Source organism: Lissotriton helveticus, chromosome 3_1, assembly GCF_964261635.1.
Source record: "Lissotriton helveticus chromosome 3_1, aLisHel1.1, whole genome shotgun sequence".
Classification (NCBI taxonomy): Eukaryota; Metazoa; Chordata; class Amphibia; order Caudata; family Salamandridae; genus Lissotriton; species Lissotriton helveticus.
In genome coordinates this window covers 443,129,517-443,152,766 of record NC_136061.1, presented here as the reverse complement: position 1 = coordinate 443,152,766, position 23,250 = coordinate 443,129,517, and the positions used below count along the sequence as shown (strand labels likewise).

At 45.1% G+C, this 23,250-nt stretch overlaps 1 protein-coding gene across 3 annotated transcripts in view; it reads left to right on the top strand.

Moving 5' to 3' along the window:
- KLF7 (KLF transcription factor 7) overlaps positions 1-23,250 on the top strand; it is a 239,838-nt gene that overhangs the window by 175,233 nt on the left and 41,355 nt on the right. For all 3 annotated transcript variants that reach the window (XM_078680306.1, XM_078680307.1, XM_078680308.1), the window contains exon 2: positions 1,308-1,911. In XM_078680306.1, the coding sequence (XP_078536432.1) occupies positions 1,308-1,911 (604 nt within the window). The remainder of the gene's footprint in view (positions 1-1,307; positions 1,912-23,250) is intronic.

The following is a 23,250-nucleotide window of genomic DNA, read 5'->3' as shown; positions in this document are numbered from 1 at the left end:
CCCAGCCAGGCTGCTGCACTCAACACCCTGCCTCACTTTAACAGCACAGGAGGGGAGTGGATGTCTGTGCCAGCCCCATGGGGGCCAAGATGTCTGAAACGGTCAACACAATACTGGCCTAGCACTGCTGCTGAAACTACCACCTCAGAGCCTATCTGCCCACATTACAGTGGCCTGGCAGGGAAGACAGTAAGGCTTTGTGGGCCTGTTGACAGAGCTGCTAACGAAAACCAGCCTACAGGTGACCCTAATGCTGCGGCCCATCGCCCAATGCTCGACTGCCCGCTTTCCTAATCCGATGCTGATTGGCAGCTGGGCCTACGCTCTATGCCACAGTGAGATGTAACATTAGATCAATGCTGATCACCTGGCAGGAATAACTCTGTTGGGCAGCGTGCAATTCTGACGTTGGCGTGTATCATCATTTCACCAGCAATACGTGCTCATGAGGAATTTTGATGCACTGGTTTGGCTCTTTTGCAGTCCTTGCAGTTGTTTTGTGTGTGATGCAAGAGGAGTTGGAGGGAGAGGAGGGTCACGTCTTACCTCACAGGATTCTTTCTGTTGAAAGTTGACCTGTATTAATTTAGTTTTCCTGTTGAAAGCAATGACCTAACTTTATGTAGGCGCTCAGTATTTTGATTGTTCTCTTTCCCTTGAGACGCTTCCGTTCTGCTCCCACTTCAACTCAGAGAGGCACAATTATTCTTCCTTATTATTTCCTCTTTTTCAGATCCTAGAGAATATTTTTCCCAAGGGATTGAAATCTTGATAAAATGTCAATGCATCATTTTTTGTGGAAATGTTGTGGAACTATTGTGGAGGGGGTGATACTCAACAAAGGGGAAATGATTAACTTTTGTTGAGTTGTTACTATGTATGTATGTTGCTACCAGTTAAGTTCTTGCACATCATCCCCATATCCTTCAGGTCCTCCTCTAAGCTTCTTCCGTTTAAGAAAGAGTTGCAGACACGCCTCTTTAAAGAACACTGCACCACAATTCTTTAATCATCCATAATCCAGCTTCCTCTCCTGTTACTTGTTGATTTTATCGTTGTCTTTGACCACGTACCTTGTTTTGCAGTTTGTTGGCTTGGTTTGCACTGTAGAAATATCATGTACATGCATTCATACATGCATACATATATCAAATTAGGCAGTTTGTTCTCGAGGCTTGATTCGGTTGCCTTTACAGTTACTGACCTCTGTTTTTATTTATGGAAATTGTAGGAATGGATGGATTTTGCATGAGTTTGAGGTTGTTGCATAAATGGTGGTTCTGATGCTTGTTTCTTTTTTTCTGCAGACATGCCTTGAGCTAGAACGCTATCTACAAACTGAGCCGAAGAAGATCTCAGAGACATTTGGTGATGACTTGGACTGTTTCCTCAACACCTCACTTGTCCAAGCAGCAGAAGCCAGTGTTCGGCGACTGGAACCCCTTTTGATTCCTGTGGAGATCGCCTCTTGCGAAAAGCGCCCTTGTGCAGAAGTGCTTCTCGCCCAGGATAAACTGTTGTCAGAGGCCTGCCTGCGTCTCCTTCCCACCACCGAACACCACACAGCTGTGAACCAGGCTCAGCTCAATGCAGTCACCTCTCTAACTCCTCCTTCCTCTCCTGAACTTGGTCGCCATCTTGTGAAAAGCTCTCAGACTATGGCAGCCCTTGATGGAACAGTTACATTGAAACTGGTGACAGACCAGGCACCTCTCAGCCCTGACATGGTGGCGTCAGAGCCAGCAGAGGGTGGCTCCATAACATGTGGGCAAAGTGACAGTGAACAAGGCGGGTCAGCGGCTGAGAACTCCCCTGAGAACAAGAAAAGAGTCCATCGCTGCCAGTTTAATGGCTGCCGGAAGGTTTATACAAAGAGTTCTCATTTAAAAGCCCACCAGAGGACTCACACAGGTATTAGTAATGCTTGTTTATTTTCCTCTCTTCTGACACATCTCTACAAGAAATAGTAATTAAGTCATTAATGCAGTACCCCAAAATGGTAAAAGCCACATGGCCATGAAATGGAGCAAAGGGAGTACGGAGACAAGTAATTGAAGGATCCACTGTACCCATGCTAAGCGCCGCTCTGGCTAGAGGTTCTTCAGTTGTATGCTTGACCAGCTACGGAAAAGAAGAGAACCTCTTAGCTTGAGCAACCCAAAAAATCAATGCTTCCAAATGACACAAAGGTGTTTCATACGCGTGAAATCCAGCTTGATTCATTGTCTGGACACACAATCAATATATTCCTTTGTCGAGTAATTAAAGAGCTATTTCAAGACATCTAGCAATGTCTTCAACATAGTCTTTTAACACTCACCCTTTGGAAAAAAAAAGATTTTTATTGCTGCCATGAGATCCATACTTCTTATCTGCAATCAATTCGGTTTGTTTTTCTTGTGGTTGATGGCCTCCTTGCAAGATGTGCCTATTAATCTTTACTGTAAGAGGGAGGGGTATTGAAGAGACACCTTACCTTAGTTACAAATGGCATTTCAAGTACAGTAGCAAAATATTTTCTGAGGCATGTGTTCTCCACAGTGTCCAAACATGCTAGCCACAGTATTTTGTGGTGGTGTGAAACTAGCGGATTCATTTCTTGTCATTATCATCATCACTCAACAAATTGCTTATCTTATTGCAGCTCTAACATAAGGTACATGGCATGACTAAGGAAATAGCAGTTTATCACCACACTCCATCACCTATGAGAAAACAAACAAATTAAACTCAGGCCTCTTTTCATAGATTGGTAGATTTTCACAGTTGTCAATGTCCAGAGTTCCCATGCCTCCTGTAATCTTTTTCATCCCCGATAGAATACAGCTTTGAAATGCCAGAGATCATTAAGGAGATAGAGGCTGTAGCTCGTCTGTAGCTCGCACTTTCGGGACTAAGATGGCACTTCCCACTATGGTCTATCCAGGCAGGTGTCGAGTGCTGAACCATCATCCCCTTTCTGTGAAGACTAGGAGTAATATAGTTGTAAGGCGAGGGCAAGTGATGGCAGATTCAGACCAAAAAGTGCCACAATCTCCAGCTGTAATGTATGATCGGGACATTTGCAGTTGTGATCAGCACCAACGTACAATGTGAAAAAAAGCTAGTTCATAAGGCAATATGTCGAAATAAAGGAGAAGGTCAAGCGAAAGGTACAAGGAAAAAATGTAAGTTGTCTGTGATTTTTATGTGAAGGGAAATGCCTTTTAAAATGTATAAGGCATGGACCCCACTGGTGATGTACAGCGTGTGTCCGGTAGGCTGGGTGGGTTATGATGATTCAGGTGGTAGACATGGTTGGGGAGTGGAGACATTTCATCACAATATGCCGAAATGGGCCTGAGAACCTTAGAGATTGTCTGTTGGAGTCGAATGAAATGCTCCTTGAAAATATGCATTTCCAGCTCCTGGGTGTCACAAAGAGGGGTTTTCCAGTGACTAGAAAATCTGCAAATTGTCCAGCAGGGTGCGGTTCCTTCATGTTTTGATTTTAAAGTTGTATGATGCGTGCAAGTGACGGGATCAAATCACTTGCACACATCAAACAGCTTTAAGATCAAAAGATCCTCGCCAAAGAGTCCCCATTGAGGGGCCCATTGGGCATTGCAGCGCCGGCCCGACGAAGAGTGCCCTATGATGAAGCAAGACACCCTACTGGGTGTGTGAGGGCACTTCCAGCTGATAACTCAGACCCCCCCTCCCGGATCCTTCAGACCACTTGATCCACTTTCTAGGATCTTTCCCTCCCTTTTGATGATGAACTGCAACCCGTGTGATCATTTACTGTTCACTGAGGAGCATGTTTCCTAAACATATCGCTCCTTGTCCCGCCTTTGATTATTGCAGCTGATGAGCAGCATTTTCTCTTCTTTTCCATCATCTGGTCTTTGCATGGTTAGGTTTCTTCTACTCTTTCTACTAACGCTAATAGAGGAGTGAGCCAGCCAACCTATTGCAACTGCTAGCATAGTGTGCCACTTTCTCTACTGCTTGTTTGAAAAATAACAGGTAGGCTTTCCCATGTGTCTCTGGGACTGCCGTTTGCTGAACTGTCTGTCACTTTCTTTTTCAAGGGTTAGATGTTCCTCATCCCAGTCCTTTGAATTGCCGGTGTGTTCATAGTATTGAGAACAAGGCCAAAACAAAACAGTGGCCAGTCCGTAGTCATGTGTAGTCCAACAGTTCACTCGTGTTCATTTTCCTTAGGCTTGTACTTCTCGTTCCATTTACTAGTTATTTTTCTCCAGCAATTAGTTCATGCCGAAGGGGCTTAGAGCTAAAGACCTTCGATCTGACAGGCGTCAGGGACTCCATGCCTCATGTGCTTGTCCCTCGTTTGGACGTGCACCTTATGATTGCGGCTGTTGGCCAGAGCTATAGGAGCTGTGTGGAGCTAATGAGCGGTATTTTTGTCCTACACCCCAGTCAATCCCTCGCTGGCTCCTGTATAGGTAGACAGAGGGAACAGTACTTTGACTGGCAGGGGTCTGTGGTGTGAGAAATAAATACCTCAGAACTACTTTTGATTCTACTTGTTGTTAACATTTATTAGGAATCAATCCAACAATGACCTAGACCTTGTAGGCACTTATAAATTCTTGTAATTCTTTTTAGGTATACCATATGTTGCATGAATATTACAAACTTACTCCCCTTTCGTTAATTATTGGGGTAGTCGGTATATCCTGAAACTGTGCCTCATTTAATAATCGCCCATTCCCTTATGGTAACAATAAAATTCATAGTGCGAGAAAAAAAAAACACACACCTTCGTGTCAGAACTGTACCACAAGCACAATGAAAAAAGTGTGAAGGAGCGAGATGGCACCTCACGGGCGCACCACCAACGGGAACCTGGCAGGTACTCACCAGGGGGGAACATCACTTACAACGAATTTTTTACAACGCACTACCATTACATCGCAACCATTACAACGCAAACCATTACAACGCAATGCGCTGGGGGGCGCTCTAGGATAGGGAATGTATTTAATATACTATCCAACACCTTCCCTGCTATCCACGGGGACTGGAGTTGGAATAGTAAATTAAATAATTCACTATCCAGCGCCTAAAAGCATTATGCGTTGTAATGGTATGCGATGTAAAAACCGCGTTGTAAAGGCATGCGATGTAAAAGCATGCGTTGTAGTGACACCAATCCCTCACCAGGATAGCCCTGTTCTCATCATTGGCACCATCAAGCTCGGAAAAGAAAATTGTGTCCAAGAAACACAAAAAAGGGAAAATATTTTGTGAAAGTATGCAGTGAAAGAAGACCACAAGACGACCAATAAAGTGTCCAAACAACATTATTATTATTATTATTATTATTATTATGCGTTCTTATATAGCGCTCGATTACCCGTAGGCATCTCGGCGCTTGCCTTGGGAACCCGTCCTGGCTTCCCCCAAGGTGAAAGCCAGGCATCCCGCCACGGGGGGGCCGTAGTGGAGATTAAGCAGGCTAATGCCCAGAGCTGCAGAGTGTGAACCCATGATTCGAGTAGGCACCGAAACGAGAATTATCGAACCAATGCGTCGGGAATTGAACCCTGGTACCGGGTCTGACCTCTGCTTCAGGGTCTGCCTCCTCTAACCAGTGAGCCACACTTCTCCACCCAGTGAGCCACACTTCTCCACATATAAAACACACACAGCAACACAGATATGCAATTTCATTCTGTCTCTTGTGTTGGGTGTGGAACCTAAAAAAAGTGAGTGTGGTTACTAACTATCCAACCAACACCACTTTACTTGCCGACATGTTTCATTGACATCGATTTTTTGGCTATTTCTTCAGGGCGTCATACATATTAAAGCCACTGCATAAGGACAAACTAGTCTTCGCAACCTCGCTCGGCCATCTGTACTCGTACCAGCCGGGAGGGTAGTGACCTAATGGAACTGCAACCCCGAATGTGGGTCGTTGATCCTTCCCCTTCAATTTGCCCGATGGTGGAAGGTATCTGGCATCGACTCCGCCTATGGTTTATTGTTACCATAAGGGAATGGGCGATTATTAAATGAGGCACAGTTTCAGGATATACCGACTACCCCAATAATTAACAAAAGGGGAGTAAGTTTGTAATATTCATGCAACATATGGTATACCTAAAAAGAATTACAAGAATTTATAAGTGCCTACAAGGTCTAGGTCATTGTTGGATTGATTGCATTATGAGTGGAGGGCGACCTATGACTAGCTTTACCCTCTAAGCTCCTGATAGTTTCAACAACATTTATTAGGAGCAATCAAATTGCTAACTCTAGATCTTAGTTTCGAGGCGGTCTATACTTTGAGGAGTGCCAACGGTATCACTCATCCAAAGCCTATCTGGAGCACCCTCCTGCATCACCCAGAAGTTTGCTTGGACCTTAATTTATCCTTACTGTTTGCTGCCTCAGCCCTGTTGGTACTTAGTGCCCGCTCGACCAGAGAAGGTGACTCAATCCCTGAATCAGGTGGAACATCTCTGTTCAAGCAAAGGTGCAGGAAAACCACTCTGCAGTCCTGTTACTGTAGATAACAGATAGAGACTGCCAGGTGGTCCCTTTGGGGACTTTAAGTGGGAAATATCTGCATATGAGGTATAAGTATGAGTTGTCTTCAAGATGTGTGTTTACTACTAAAAGCTATCTCAGATGAGGAAGACTCTTGACAGAAAGCCATCGGTCTACAGGGCCCATGATTCGCGAATATTTGAGTGCTTCCTGTTTTTTGCTGAACCAGAGAGTTCTTTGTAATTTTTCAAAACGCTGATGAAAGTCGCATAATTCTTCCTGCACAGGCAAGTGCTGGGACAAAAATTACAATTATATAAATGCTGTTTTCTGCGAGCTGACAAACGTCAACCCCTCACCGACAAATATGTATTTAAAATCAGTTTATTTAACAGTTAAACTTAAAAAACAAGCAATCGTCGTTTGCTATCTGAACTTCACCAGAGCCCCCTATGGCAGAGGTATACTTTCTCCCAGTTTCTCTACTTGCAGAATTTCCGATAACGTATGCATAATGTATCATTAAACTAATTAAGAGCTTTTAAACCGGTGGATATTTGAAAGCACATTTCAAAAAAGGAACATAGAAAAAACAATGAGCTAAGAATGTAATTTGAAATGCGAACTGGTAAATATTAAGAACATGAGAAGCATGTTTTCAATGCAATGCATCCAACAATAATGACATAAACTACACTGAACCTATAGAAGCACCGTCAAAAATCGTATAATCAATCATGTTACTAAATTTAAAATAAAAAATAAATTGCAATAGTATGCATGTAGAAAGACTAGCGGTCTTTCCAGTTATAGATCATACATGAAATGTGAATAGACACGCACCGGTAATTTGCATTGTCTGCAATCTGATAACAAATATAGAGTTGTAAGCATTTTAAAGTTCTTGATTCTTGTATATATGAAGCAGGTTCTGATTAAGAGCCTCTTGTCAAGAAAGCCTGTTAATACTCATCCAGAGAATGAAAGTGGAGATTACCTGTGCCCTGAAAATCAGTGCTACCAGCAGTCTGATCATAAGGCTGTAGATTCTCCTTAATTCCTTCGGCGGCACTAGACTCAAATACATTGACCTGTGTTGGCTGGCAGTATTTGCTCAAATTTATTGTAGAAAAGTGGGATTTTGATTTGCCATCTGAACTATTTTCCCTTGGTGTATTTTAGCTGACCTATACTGTTATGAAAACGGTTTGCTAAATTGTGAATAAGAAAAAGCCAATATTGGACCAATATGCAAACTTCTGTAGAGCGAATGTTCCTATCAGGAGAAGGCAATGGGGTTCGAAGAAGATCCGTCAAGCAGCCACATTTGGAGAGGTTAGGATGGGTCGTATGAATCGTAGGGGATAAAAGATCTATTAGTTTAACAGGTCCCCTTAATGAATAAAAACAGTGGAAGGTAACCAGTAACTTTATCCTTAGGTGCAGTAACAAGCATATTTTGGATTTACTCAGAAAACAAAGGTCCTTCCCATTTTATTCAGCTTGAAACCCTGTTTCTCAGTTGATGGGTGCATGACACATCGGGTTTCCAGACCTCTTTCACTTACGACTAGACCACAAAGGCCAGCTCAATATAAACAACTGATACAAGAGCAGAGGAATGGAAGCCTGCTGGAACTTGCTTGACAAAGCGTACGCCTGCTTCTCATATGCGATTGGTCAAAGTCAGGGGTGGAGTGGCTTGTCTTCTCTGATCACAGCTTAGGGACAAATAAAGTTTAAAAAAAATGAGCAGGGCACGTTGAAACAAGTGCCTTAATATGTTGAGCGTGGATAGTGAGATTCAAGTTTGGTAGGTCTCTCGCTCCCCCCTATGCAGATGTGTTGCGGTCATGAAATTTCTGTATGGTTGCTTACAGGACAACTCCTTTGGGCAGTCTCACGTTCGTAAAGCAACGTTTTTATTAAGATGTTAATTCTGTGCTAGTGAAGAACTAATGTAGGTTAGTTAACCTGGCGTGTGGGAACAAGCAGGGAGCAGCAACAGCCTCCTTGAGCTTTCTTTATTTTCTCCCTTTCTTGTTTTACGCATTGAAAAAATTAACTGGCGTTGCCTTTTTCAAGTCCCTTTCTAACGTGGCTGACACCATCTTGTTCGAGAAACGGCTAAAAACGTGTCTTTTCTAAGTCACTTTGATTTTCCCTTCTGGTTTGCTACCCTCCCTCCCACCCTTCACAGTGCCAGGATGCCCTGCAGAATAATTGCTAGTCCTAACAAATGTTTACCTTAACACATGATGACCTTTTGTAAGATAAACTAAACCCAGGAGGCGGAGCGAGTGCCACAAGATAGGGAATACCTGAGTGAAGGTACCAGGCCATAATCAAATGTCCATTGAATTTGTGGGAAGGTCATGCTTGGAGATCTGTTGAAGGGAGATCAGAGATGTTGGCTATGTCATAGTATGTTATGTTAAGCATATTTGTGTGTCTTTTGCGTAAGTGTATTTGTACAGCACATTTCTACTAGTGTTGTCCAGAAATGTGTTTGGTTGCTCCATCAGCCCCCCTGCTCTCTGACCTAATATGGACTAACCATTTTTCCTCTCAAGTGTAATTCTTAGGGCAAAGTTTCTATTCCAGCCACCTGGCAGTGGAAATTAGATAGGAGAATCGTTCCTTTATTCTAATCAAATTCCTCCATCTATGGATTCTGAAGACTGTTACCATGGCCCAGATATTTAATCCAAATGGGAAACTAAACTTACTTAAGAGACTTACAGGATCCCACATCCCAATTTGGGGTCGCTACTGGCATTATCTCGGTTATGGGGTGGGTGGGACAGCGATATCAGTATGGTGGTGGTGGTGGCGTATTGACAGCCCCCAGCACAGCCAGGTTTTAAATGTCAAACTTTGCATGGATGACTCACTTATCTGACGATCATCATTGACTATCATCATTGACTTTCACTTCCTAATGATCCCTGTAAATTGTCTCAGTTTGTTCCTAATCCTAAAACAAAAGCTCAAATTCATTGGTACTATGCTAAACAGCGGTCTCACAACCCTTACTATGTAATGGGCCTTTGGTCTGGTGAATGCCATTGTACCATCCTTCGTTTCACCTGGGCCTTTTGTTTTTAGATTACTGCTGGCCTCGTGGCTTTTGACTTACTGTTTGTGAGTCTGGCAAGCGTCAGGCAATCGGGTTGTAGCTTCAGCTCTCATCCCAATGGAAGAAGAACAGCATCATCAAATTATTGTTGCATCATCTCACTTTGAATAAGGATACAAATAAAATCATAAATTATGTCAGCTTTAGAAAGTGACCCGTCTGCTGGACTAATGGACCCTAGACAAGAATCTAATCACAAGAGAAACTGGTTGCAACGTCAAATCACTTTGCCATGGCTTACTCTAGTTATACGCCCAGCCTTTCAGAGAAGATACTTTGATAATGTTTCCTAGAACACTTTAGAGTTATTGTTCCTGATTCTCTAGGGGAACATTCTTAGAGGCAGCAAACACGTCAGCCACATCCTGCCAACATGAAGTGGTCCAATCTATTCATTTGTATAGACAGATCGTGAATCTGTGGCTGTTGATCACCAACATCATTTTATTCCATGCCCGTGGCGACATCACAGCCCCCAGAATGGTAGCTCAGTCGAAAGGTTTCAGAATGGATCGGTTTTACATGGGAACTTCCCCAGGGTGATCTCTTTGAGCATCAACAAAACTAGGTGTACTCCCAGGACACATCCAGATCAACAGCACGTGCAAGAGAAAACCAGTTACATCATTGGAGACCAGACAGACATGTGTTATAGTTTTCTTTCATTCAATAATAGCACGATGATGCCTCTGTCTCAGGACAGGGAAGGTGGATTTATTTACTTCTTATCTTAATTCTTGAGCTTGAAGGGTTGCACTTTGGGTTTTTAGTATGTAGCCCTCTGAGTCTGTCAGACAAACACTAGCAACCATGCTGGTTACCAGGAAGAGCTTCACCGAAATGCAGTTGTAAGTTTGCTTTGTGTTTGGCATTGGCTACTGAAGAAGACCAGTTGATTAACCGTTTTTCATTTTACTAATGCTCCCCCTTTCATAGGCATGGGTATTGAAGCAGTTTTTTTTTGTTTTGTTTTATATAGCTCAAACTAGACCCGAGGATATCCGGTATCAGAGCACTTCACATGAGCACCAGTTTCGTTACAGATGGACACATTCATTTTTGTTAGGCACGGGGAGATTAAGTAATTTGCCCAGAATCACAGGATGTTGAGCGTCGTTGCCAAGACTCGAACCAGGTTTCCCTACTTCGAGGTCGACCGCTCTAGCCATAAGGCTACATCCTATAAATAACTTATTATTAGGTGGTGATCGGTGGCTACTGAAAGGCTGCTAGTGCCATTTACACAGCCTGCTACCCTTGTACCTGCTTTCAGAGAACTCAATACACTGTGGAATATGAATATGCTGGTCATGTTGGCAGTTCTCATATGAAGCATTATCTGTAACGTTATCCTAGCTATTTGGAAGAGCGCATTTTGACTGGGTTTCTCTGCAGCCAGAAGAGTGCCCTCTAAGTGCTGGAGCCATACGCTTTCCATATTAACGTACCACGCGAACACCCCTCAATCATTCCTAAAGTATTCCATACCTTATCATTCCCACATACCTTCAGGCACGAGACACTCACATTTTGTTTGTTGAAAGAATTGGGACATGTAATTTGACTTGCTGAAAGAAACCAGGAAAATACTCGGCTTTTCATTCATGAAGAGTGTGAGCCAGCAGATAGGCATATATGAAAGGCATTGCCTTTTGGAGAGTAGCACATATTATTCACTCCACTTACCTTAGGAAGGTGTGCCTAGCCACATCATCATCTCCTAGGGAACTCCAGGCCACTTCTAGGGTCACATGCCCTGGAAGTAATTTATAAGGAAGCCACTTGGCCTGCACCGTATTGGATTTTGTAGAACTGCCTATGAATATCTCAAACATATGGAAGTCCGAGGGGCTCCTCACCATTCTGTAGGTAGGGTAGGAAGGGGGTGGGTATCATTGTGCATTACACCACTGCCCACGGGGCAACCACTCCCAGGGCTGATGCTCCGGACGGACATACGGCACTGCAGGTCATGTTCCTCATATTCATTCTAGCTTGCTCTACTCCCTTCTATTCATTTTTTCCTGCTTTATAATTTTCTCACATGAACGTGCATAATGTATTCACCATAGCTTACCTTCCGCTCACCACCAGTTTCCAGGCTTTTCTACCATAATTGGCAGCAAAGGTTTCTAGTTAACTGACGGACAATCCAAGATGCTTGCATAAATGAAGAACTATGCATGCCACTTTGATCTCACTCATGTTAGCCATTCCTAAAGTTCTGATACAGTCCTCTAGGAGGCGATGTTCTTTAATGTTTTGAAAGGAATGGTCTTAAGTTCACAGTTTCCACAACATCAAGTAAAATATTCAATCTCTTTCAAGTTGTACATTTTAAGGCGCAACAAACACATCAGCAAAGCTGATTTTAAAAACTAAGATACTGAGTTATCTTAGTTACACTGTAACGGACAAAGAAACTACATGCAGAAGCAAAATTTTGTACATGAATGGTTGTGGGAGAAGCATTAAGTTATGACCCACTTCCAGTGAGTGAGGACTGAGATGTTTATTTTGGATTGTTTGGTTATGTTTTTTCATCTGGTCTCCTTTAGCGCCAGACATGATCCCTTATAGACGTGGCATTGCTCCACAAATGAAGTGGGCTTGTGCATACTCTTAGGTGAGGTGGTTAGCAAGGGACAAAGATGAGACAGGTGAGTGGTGTATGATAACAAGGGGACATGTGCAGGGGACCAAAAATTATATCTCTGAGTTTGTCTGGAAGTTGCAAAGAAACACTGACCCTCAAAGGCGTGTTTAGCCAGGTCCATTGTCCAGACTTTTCTAACGAGCATGGGATTTCGGTGTGCCTTCAAAGATGGGTCAACTGTGTTTCAGACACTGCTCCCCCAGGGACCTGTCTCAATCTTCCATCAATTTTGGTGAATTTCACAGATGAAGCATGACCTAAGGTCTTGGTGGTGAAGTAGCGAGGGGTCCGTTTCTGAGGTAACCGGGTCCTAAACCACAAAGTTAGTATATATTGTATCAGACCAGTGTAATGGTTCAGCCTTAGAATACGGTGTGAAGCCTTTTCCAGGCCATATCTGCAGGTTCGCTTTCTGCAAAGAGTTAAGAACGAAAGGAGGTGAAAAGAAAGGAGACGAGGCGGTGAACAGGACTCCCTTCCACAAGATATAAAAAGAAACAGTAGCGCGGGTGTGGGAGGTGCTAATGTATGCACCGCAGATAAACTCCGTCTAATGGCGGAGGTGCTGGAGGTGCCATCGCTTGGAGATGTTGGAAAGGCGCATCACATGGCCGACTATAAGCGGTGAGGAATGAGTGGGCGAGAGTGTGAAAGAAAGACTGCCTATGCGGAAGGAAGGCGGGGAAGGAGAGAAATGCTGGGTGTATGTTCACCAAGAGCAGAGAAAGGCACAGGATGCAGATCCAACAGTTTTAGCTGAAAGTCAAGTTTAAGGTGCAAAACTGGGCACAGAATGGGTTGGGACTCCTAGCACCTACTAAAGGCATTAGCTATTTTGGTATCCTGGTCTCATCCCTTACAATTCAGCCTCTCACAGCCTTTGTTTCTCATATTCTCCCCCCTCCACAAAATCCCATTACAAGTGCATGTTTACTTAGGAGACCCTTTAATGTTGCAGACATCAGACATTAAAAAGAGATGCGAAGTCTCTAGTATTCTTGTAAATCCTCTCAGAGCCATCTCAATGTAGCTGCTGCATTTAGGACAGTAAGATATAACCATACATTGGCATGAATACTCAAACAAAACCTTTTATTACAAATATGAAGTAATTATTTCTACCCTGACAGAACTACATTGAAGAATTTAAGGTTTTTGTTTCCCAAAGCAGACAAAAGCCCTCCCATCAATCTATCCATGAGGCATAATGAACCGTTTGGGCAAAACTCTCACCACTTTTATACCCGATTACAGCAATTAAACAATGAAAGCTGAACAGATAACTTTTGCAAACTGTGTGGTGCATCAGTGCTCAACCTGTTCCGTTTTTTAGACATGTATGATCCAGTTGATCTATAGACTTTTTTGATGAAACATGAAAATGATGTTGCTGATGGTGCAGTATGCGGCAAGTGTGGAAAATCCATAATTACATAAAAAATGCAGATGCTATGAAACTGCATATTTCAAGTAGCTTTGACGGTGATGCTTGTGCCTCAACCATTTAGGTAGGTCCATCTTCTGCACGCTGTGACAGGCAAAGGACATTTTTAGGCAGGGCACTGTGTGCTTACACTGCTGCTGTGTGCTTTCACTGCTAGCCACTGTCAATTTTACCTCAGATGAGCACACCCCACTGGCCTGTGTGACAGTTTCCCACTTCCTCCTCCTCATTTCTCCTCTGAATGCATCATCAAGCTTGGTAGATGGCACATTTTGTGTTAAATGTATTTTGTTAGTCAAATTGATGCTGTTTCTTTGTAGCATGCTAGTTGTAAACTGCCCCATTAGCTCCGCCATCCCATAAAGCACAGTAACCAATGTGCAGTCATAACAGCATCATGAGATCACATTTGTAAAGTGCACATTTACCAGTGAATGGTTTATTCATACATCGTATAAAGTATTTTCCATCGTCTTAGCTTCAGTGCATTTAAAGCATCGATATACAGAAATGAAATAAGACAGTGCATTACAGTACTTGTGGCAGAGCTGGCTGCAGACTGAGTCTGAGGTAGTGCAACTCAAGGTCCACAATGAAAAGTTGTTTGAAAAATTGAAAATCCAGGATTGAAAAGTTGAGACCGGACAATCGGCCCAAAGGGCTCTGAGTTCCTTTGAAGGACAATAACCCTTCGCTCAGATCCACAAGGTATGAGGTCGGAACGTAGGGAAACCCCCTCCCACTTGTTAAGCCAAGATTTATTAATATAACCTATTATAACTTCCGATTTGGAGTGTAGAGTTGCGGACATGTCGGTGTCAAGATACAAAGAGATGACAAAAGCCTCTTCAAATTCTTAGCATTATGGGACTTTAGTGGGTTCTTCTCTGGCACACAAATGGTCCAAACTCATTAAAATGTAACACATTTCAAATGGGCATTGTTGTTAAATTGCGTTGCTTGGAAATATGAGTATTATTGCACCCAGTCATAATCACAACTTGCTACTCTTGAGCTTATTAACAATCTCAAGTAGCGCAACAGTAAATAAACCATTCTCCAGAACACCCTGTGAAAAAAAGTGCATAAAACTAAATAAACAAAACCTGTCGGACCACAGGACTGATTTGGGCTGTAGGCCCTAACCGTGGTGGTTGGGGTCGTTTGCCACTAGGGAGTCGCCAACTGGGCCACGCACTCCCTTTCCACTCTTGAATCTCGTGGTGGAAGAAGCGAGTAGTCAATGACTTCTCAAGGGAGAAATGGTGGGGGCAAAGACTCAGAACTCAACTATCACCTAATAGACCGTATAAATCATTATCCAGCCCAGTGTTTGTCTATTTTTTTTAAATGTACTTCTAATATCACAGCAGTATGAAATAATAAACAATTAGATAGGTATCAGATTTAAAAAAATCCTACCACCTGCTCAAACTGAAATGCTGCAACTGCACCAGTGCCCTGTTCCCCACTCTGCAGTCTCTTCCACAGCCCTGTGTCTAGGGTGGTCCTCTTCCATATGTTAAGTTTAGGCAAAATAAGACTCAAGTGCACACTTCATTAAGTGGTTGCCCCAGGGCAACTGGTGAATCAGTTCATATAGCTCCTAAGTCATAAAAGCTCTCACTAATAAGGATAAATCTTTATCATGCTTTGGATTTGCTCGGTGTACAGTGTTTCAGTCTCTGTTTGTTGTGCCTTGCTGTTATCTATTCAGCAAATGACTCAGCCTGGGTGGTGCTGGTTGATGTGTGCATTGGTGTAAAATGGCCGGCATCTTCAATGGTGCCTCTTTATGGCAGTGGCCCAGCTTCTCTCTCCCAATCTCTCTCTCTCTCTCTCTCTCTCTCTCTCTCTCTCTCTCTCTCTCTCTCTCTCAGCTCTCTCTCTCTCTCTCTCGCAACAATCTTCAAGCTGGCCTCCGGGGAATGGATGTCCTTAATAGGTGTGTCCTCAGGGCCAGGACATACTTCACGCTTCGGCTGTGAGTTGTCCTGCATGGTTACCCCACATGTTGGAACGGCAGCATCAGTCCTCTGGCTGTATAAGTGCCAGTTTCCACAGAGTTATGCAGTTGCACTTCTTCACGCATTTTTCCACTTGAACCACGCTCCGATGGGCTGGACGACTTCTCACCACACAGATTGATCCCGGTGATACATCCACTAAATATTTAACTTCTTCTATGTGTCCAACTTACCAGGGGCACAGTTGGACTTCTCCTCATTGTCAGTCTCTCCTCAAGCAGGGCCAGACCCTTTTTTCCTCTCTGAGCAGGCAGGCTTCTAGGTGCTAAGCAGACCTCACTTCTACTGCTGCAAGGTGCAAACTTCAGGTGAAATACCCTTACCTCTGAGATCGTGGCTGTTGTGCAGACACCTGATGTAATAGAGGGGGTCAACCCAACAACCCTAAGAACCAGGGTAGTGTCAATGTATCAAAAAAATTGGTTCACTCCGGAAAGCTAAAATTAGAGCAACAAAGGAGGTAAGCCAAAATATAAGTATATATAGTAAATTTCCCTTGCTAAATAACTGAAAACACACAACAATAAATGAAAGGAGAAAGTTTAAATACACAAATCCTCATTTAATGACAATGACGAAAATAGAATAAAAATCATACAATGATAAAGCAAATCAAGGAATTCTCGTGTGATCAAAAGCTGATGTTAAATTCAAGTTCATAGGCAAAGCTTAACCTTTTGTCTGTCCATGACCAGACAAAAGGTTAAGCTTTGCCTATGAACTTTCCTGCCTTTAACAACACGACTTCTCCCCCACCATCTACCGCATGGTACTCAGGAGAACCTATTTCGCAATCCCTTGCTAAAAGGTCCTCATCGAATTTTCAAGGATAGCTATGTCTTCATCGTCCCTCACTTTACTCTCTGGGTCTCCAACTTCTGGTTTCAGGAATATAAGCAATACACTTCGATTGTCAGTGTAAAGCTTTATCTGTCCATCTTCTTGTGCAATGCTAAACCTAGGGCATCCAAAATGGGTCCCACTTGTAACAGCAAACATATCCAAATTGCACACAATCTTATAGATATATATTTATCACACATACTAACTGTACACGTTAACTCGACAAACACACATATACACACACACTGGACCACAGTGCAAGGGTGTGGGGCACTACAGTGAAGGAGAACTTTTAATTCAGTGGGGAGAGTAGGGCATACTCTTTCCCGACAATAAAATTCTGGCAGGACTATTCATTTACAGAAAGCGTCACACTGCCACCATCTCTTCAGGTCAAATACCCAAGACAGGGGTAGTAGTCCCATGTAATTTAACAAGCATTGGAAAATCAAAATGGGCGGTGTTGCCAGCCTTTCTGCTTTGTCAATTCTTGATTTTTTACGTCACATTTCGTAAAACTTTATTCATGGGAAGCTGCTGCTCCCTTACCATTATGAAGAAATACAAACATTACAAGGAAAGCTGAAAAGCAATGTGTCAAAACAGAGTTAAATAATATAGGTAGTAAAATGGTGCTAACGAGAAAATATAAATGGTCAGTGCAAAAGCAAGCACAACAACACATCTTTCATAGCACTCCAAACAGGACAGTGCAACAAATGATCGCAAACTCATCTCTCCCGTCTCTAGATTGTGTAATTGGCTGAAGTGGAGAACCCCCTCCTCCCCCGAATAAATCTCAGCCAACTCATATTATGATGTTTATTGGATTGTAATTATTAAATACAACACTCTGTACTGAAATTGAGTTATTTCCACTAAACATTGTAAATAATCCAAACACCAACACCTGTTAAAAGCGGACCTGTACTCAAAGAGGTCAGCGAAACTTGCAAACTGTAAACATCTGTGACATCAGCCATCGCTTTTGATTGAGTGATAACCTTTGATGGAAGGGCAGATGTTAGGAGAGCCAAACGTTGCTCAGTAGAGTAAATGCCTTCCTGACTGCTAGTCTTGTGTTTCTACAGGACCTACTTTGGTGTATACAACCCGAAAGCCAACTTTGTTGGGAGGTTCTACTCCACAGCCGTGGGTTTAGAGTTCACGCTGGTTCCTGTTGCTCCTACAGCCACGGATCTCTGAGAACTTGTCCGATGTCTGCTTTACGCCCTCCTGCCAGGTAGCTGGGTCGGAGCGACTGGTTAGGGAGTGTGTGGGTGGGTGGTGGTATATGACAGTAGATGTTGTCTGTGTATGCGTAGAGAAAGGCATTGTGGCCAAGGGTGGGTGAGGGTAGGAGACATCGGCAATTATCTCTGAGTTTGTTAGCGGATACTAGTATCCAGGCAGCATGTGCCTGAGGGAGCAGAAGGTACCAGCTATTATGTACCTGTCTGGTCAGCAGTCTGCAGCAAGTGGAGTGCTTCTCGAGGCTGTCGAGGTTAAGGAGGCTGTATATTAATGGGAATTGCGACGTTGGGGAGCTCAAATATTATGTTTTGGGGGTAGGCTTAGTACATCAATTTTATTTGTTCAAATATTGTTTATTTTGTAGAGAATTTGTGTGAGCTGTAGCGTGCGCATTCTAGTTTATGCACGTCACGTAGACGTGACGTGCGGCGGCCATGTTGGTGAGCTGCGCGCGCACCCCCAGTGCGCGCCGAGACAAGGCAATGATCGGAAGCGCCGGCCGGCGCTCCTCAGCAATATTAATTACTTGATTAATAAATACTTAATAAACCCACAACCAGTATCGTGCACATTATTGCAGGCACCAACGTTACAGTGGCGACGAGGACGGGAGGCTCCAGCTGGCCAATTCAGTAGAGGAACAATCGAACCCTCCACCACGTGGGCAGCAGCAGGGTAGGCAACTCCCTGACCACCTGAACACAGCGTCGAGCAGCCCCACAAGGCCAGATTGAGGAGAGCACAAGGGGGCATGGCTGAGCCCACCAAGGAACGACAGGTTGAGGAGCGTGACAGAGCCACAACCACCGGAGGGGCGGCGAAGTGGCCGGACAGGCAGCACCGCACCCCGCAGAAGATAAACCACCGTGCAGACCTTCCCACCACACCGCGGAAGGTAGGAACAGCGCTGGCTACCAAAGGGGAGGAAGTGGGGACCAGCACTAGGAGTCCCCAGGAGGGCGCCAATACAGAAGCGAAGGACAGCGCCCCAGGGAGCCCCACCAGCAAGGACGTCAAAGCGACAGCGATCAGGGAGGTGAGAATGAGCACACCGGCAGGCTATGCAATTGCACCAGTGCAATTCCTACCGAAACCTGGGGACCCCCTGATGAAGTGGGAAGATTGGAAAGAATATATCGATAATTTCATAGGGGTCCTGGAGGATGAAAATGAAGAAACATTCACCCCCCAAAGAAAGAAACGTATCCTGTTGCTGAACCTGGGACCGGAGGGCCTCAGGATTTACAAGAGTCTGGTGCCCAAGAAGAGAGAGGACACGGATAAGGATGTCTATGCCCATGCATTGGAAGATCTGGATGAACGGTACCGTCCCACCATCTGTGTGTCAGTGGACAGGTTTAACTTCCAGCAAAGGAAACAACGGGCTGGAGAAACCATAGAGGAATACGTAGGGGCCTTGAGGAAGCTGGCGGCCCCGTGTAAATACGCACTGTGGGAGGACGAATTCATAAAGGACCAGATCGTGATGCACACTACGAGCACAAATGTCCAAGACAAGTTGTGGGCGAGCGGCGACACCACACTCAAAGATGTAATGGTCATCGTAAAAAGGGCGGAACTCGCAAGGAGGTGCGCTGTGGCAACCAAGAAAGATGTAACCACCCCAACGATGGTGAACAGGATACAAGAGGGAGACCACCGTAAAGACCAGAGAGGCAAAGACCCAGCAACCAAAGGAACCAGCAGATGGCAAGGGAAGCAAACAGGCAATGACGGCAAGAAATCATGCTACAGATGTGGCAGTTGGTCCCACGACGCACGCGATAGAAGATGTCCCGCGTTCCGAGCCAAGTGCCTACACTGTGGTATCTTAGGCCACTATGAGAAGGTGTGTAGGAAGAAACATCCCAAGGAAACGGTGAAATGCGTCGATCAAGGCGAAGAAGATCTGGAGGAGGTTGCAGAGGAAGAGGTGGTCACTGTCCTATGCATATGCGACCAGGTAATGAGCGTAGAAGGGGGGAAATCCACAAAACCCATTCTGGACATGTCTATGGGTGGAATCACCATCACTGTGGTGGCAGACACAGGATCCCCCTTTACCATCATCCAACGGGCAGTGTGGGAAGAAACGTTCAGACCCAAGTTGGGACCGGAGTTGGAAAAGCTAGACATTCGACCGGTCACGTACAATGGCGACCGCATTCCAATGGTGGGGTTCCGCCGCCTATTGTTCGAATTCAGGGGCCGGTCAGCATGGTGCAAGCTGTACATCGCAGAAAAGGGACCCTCGGTCCTGGGATGGCTAGACCAGGGCGACCTAGGAATAAAACTGGATCCAGGAGGAAAGGAGCAAATATTACTCACAGAGCAAGAGGAATGGCCGGACCTGAACAAGTGGAAGGAGAACTACCCGAAAGTGTTTGGAGGCACGGTGGGACGGATGGAAAACTTCCAACACAAGATCGTGCTCAAGGAAGGGGCCATCCCGGTAGCTCACAAAGTGAGGAATGTGCCGATTGCGGTAAGAGAAGCAGTCCAGAGTGAACTCCAGGAGTTGGAAAAGAAGGGAATAATAGAGCCGATAACCTGTGCAGAATGGTTGGCGCCTTTGGTGGTCGTAATGAAGCCAAATGGGAAGGTCCGGCTCTGTGTGGATCTGAGAGAACTGAATAAGAATATTGTTGTGGAGAAATTTCCCCTCCCCAGAATTGAAGAGATGTTGGCCAAGACCAGGGGGGTACAGTGGTACTCCACTATCGACTTGACCTCGGCCTATCACCAAATCGCACTTCACCCGGACAGCAAACGTCTCACATCCTTCATCACTCCGTTTGGATGTTACCAGTTCTGTCGAATGCCTTTTGGGCTGGCCTCGGCGGCTGCAGTCTTCCAGAAAATGATGCACCAACTATTCAGAGACTGCAAGGACGTCCAGTATTTCCAGGATGACATCCTGGTGATGGGGCGAGACAAGCAGGATCACGATCAGAAGCTGGGAAAAGTGTTGAAAACACTAGAGAACAAAGGCCTTACGGCGGAGTGGACGAAGTGTCGGTTGGGACTGCAGTCGGTAACGTACCTAGGACACGAGATCGGACAACAGGGTGTTACCCCCAAGTTGGAAAACGTTAAAGCCATCGCTGAAGCACCGCCGCCCAAGAACAAGGAAGAGGTCAGGTCGTTCCTGGGGATGGCGAAGTACTACAGCAAGTTTGTGGTACACTTCGCTTCCAAGACCCACAACTTGAGGCTGTTGACCAGGGAAAGCACAGTGTTCCAGTGGACACCAGAAGCCCAAGCAGAGTTCGAAACTATCAAAAAGGATGTTACAGGAGCTGTTCCCCTCAAAGGTTACGACCCACAAGGCACCACCGTACTGACGACAGATGCCAGCGACAAGGGCCTGGGCGCTGTACTCATGCAAGACAGAGGAAGAGGGGAAATGGAGACCATCAGCTTTGCATCCAGAGCATTGACAGATACGGAGAGCAAATACAGTGTGATTGAGAAGGAGATGCTGGCGGTCGTATGGGCCATGGCGAGATTCCGGCAATTTTTGTGGGGAACACGCTTTCTACTCAAAACAGATCACAAGCCGTTGGTGAAGGTGCTAACGTCGAGCGGACACGCCAGTGCCACTCCCAGGATATCCAAAATGTCTCTAAAGTTACTCGAGTTCAGGTACGACGTGGAGTACATTCCCGGGAACCGGAACCGAGTAGCGGATTACCTGAGCAGGGCAGCTGCCATGGAGCTGGGAGAGGAAGACCCTGCCGGCTGTGGGGAGTTGGTAGCTCTTATAGAAGACCAAGAGAAACTAATCAGTCTACAAGAATGGACAGAGTCATACGAAGAGGACCTCGACATGAAGGAAGTGAAAGGGCACATTGTACAAGGATGGCCGGACAAAATAAATGTGAGGGCGAGCCTCAAGCCGTACTTTGAAGTGCGGGAAGAACTGTCGATAGGAGACAAAGGGGTCTTCATGTACAGGGGAGATAAGGTGATCCCCCCAAGGAACCTCACCTCAAAACTTGTGGACTTGCTACATGAGGGACACCTGGGCATAGGGAAACTCAAGGCAAGAGCAAAACAAAATTACTGGTGGCCAGGCATGGACATAAGGGCTGAAAGGCATGTCAGAGAATGTCCACAATGTCAACGGGCGGACAAGACATTAAAACCCAAGAGGCCAGCGATAGGGAAGTTTGACCCTCCTTCAAATCCGTGGGAAGAACTATCCATAGACATTTTGGGACCGGTCCTAGATGACCAAAGCACACAGAAATATGTGTGTGTGCTCATGGATCGATACTCAAAGTGGCCGGAGTTGAGAGTAGATGAGTCCATGGACACTGAGAACATCATTAAGTTTTTGTCAGAGACTTTCACAAGGGAAGGAATACCAAAATCGATCTTGAGTGACAATGGACCCCAGTTCACGTCAGAAAAGTGGAACAAGTTCATGCAAAGAAATGGCATCACTGTCAAACATACGTCAATCTACCATCCGGCCGGTAACGGTTTAGTGGAGAGATTTAACAGGGTAGTGATGGGAGCCATACAAGCAGCCATATCAAGTGAACAGAACTGGGAGAAGGCGCTAGAGAACATGGTATGGGCCTACAGAATAACCCCCACGGGCACGGGGTATAGCCCATTCCAAATATTGAGAGGACGTGAACCATTCACGCACGACAACAGGATTTGGAAGGAAAAGCTCATCACCAGTGAATGGTCCCCTGCAGTGGTGTGGGCCAACCTGGAAAGAGCGCAGACAATTTACAGCAACCACTACAACAAACGAAGGAATGTCAAAGGTACAGGCCTGGAGAAAGGAGAGTGGGTAAGAGTAAAGTTGGCCACCCTACAGAAGAAAGGAGACAGCAAGTACAGCAAGCCGATGCAAGTGGTGGAAGTGTATGATCGAGCGGCCCTATTAAGCGATGGGAACGTGTGGTCCCAGGACCGCATGGCCAGGTGCAACAAGGTTTTGGGCTGGGAGCAACAGGGAACCGACTGGGAAGACAAGGAAGGTTCGGACGTGGAGAGGAGTCAAGATGCCGCTGAGCAGCAAGGCGGAGTGAGAGCCGGAACGGAAAGTGAAGAGGAAGAAGAAAACGGAAGTCAAGGAATAGAATGGGACAGGTTGGAGAGAAGCACGAATGAAGAGGGAGCTGTGAGTGAAGGAGCAGTAGGCCATGAGATGCAGAGCCAAGAGACAATGGAGAACCCAGTCAGGGTCACAAGGAGTGGAAGGCAGGTGGTAAGACCTTCCAGATATCGAGATTTTGAATTGGACAATGAACTGTAAGTGACTCAGTAAAGTTTGATAAAAAGGGGGAGATATGTAGCGTGCGCATTCTAGTTTATGCACGTCACGTAGACGTGACGTGCGGCGGCCATGTTGGCGAGCTGC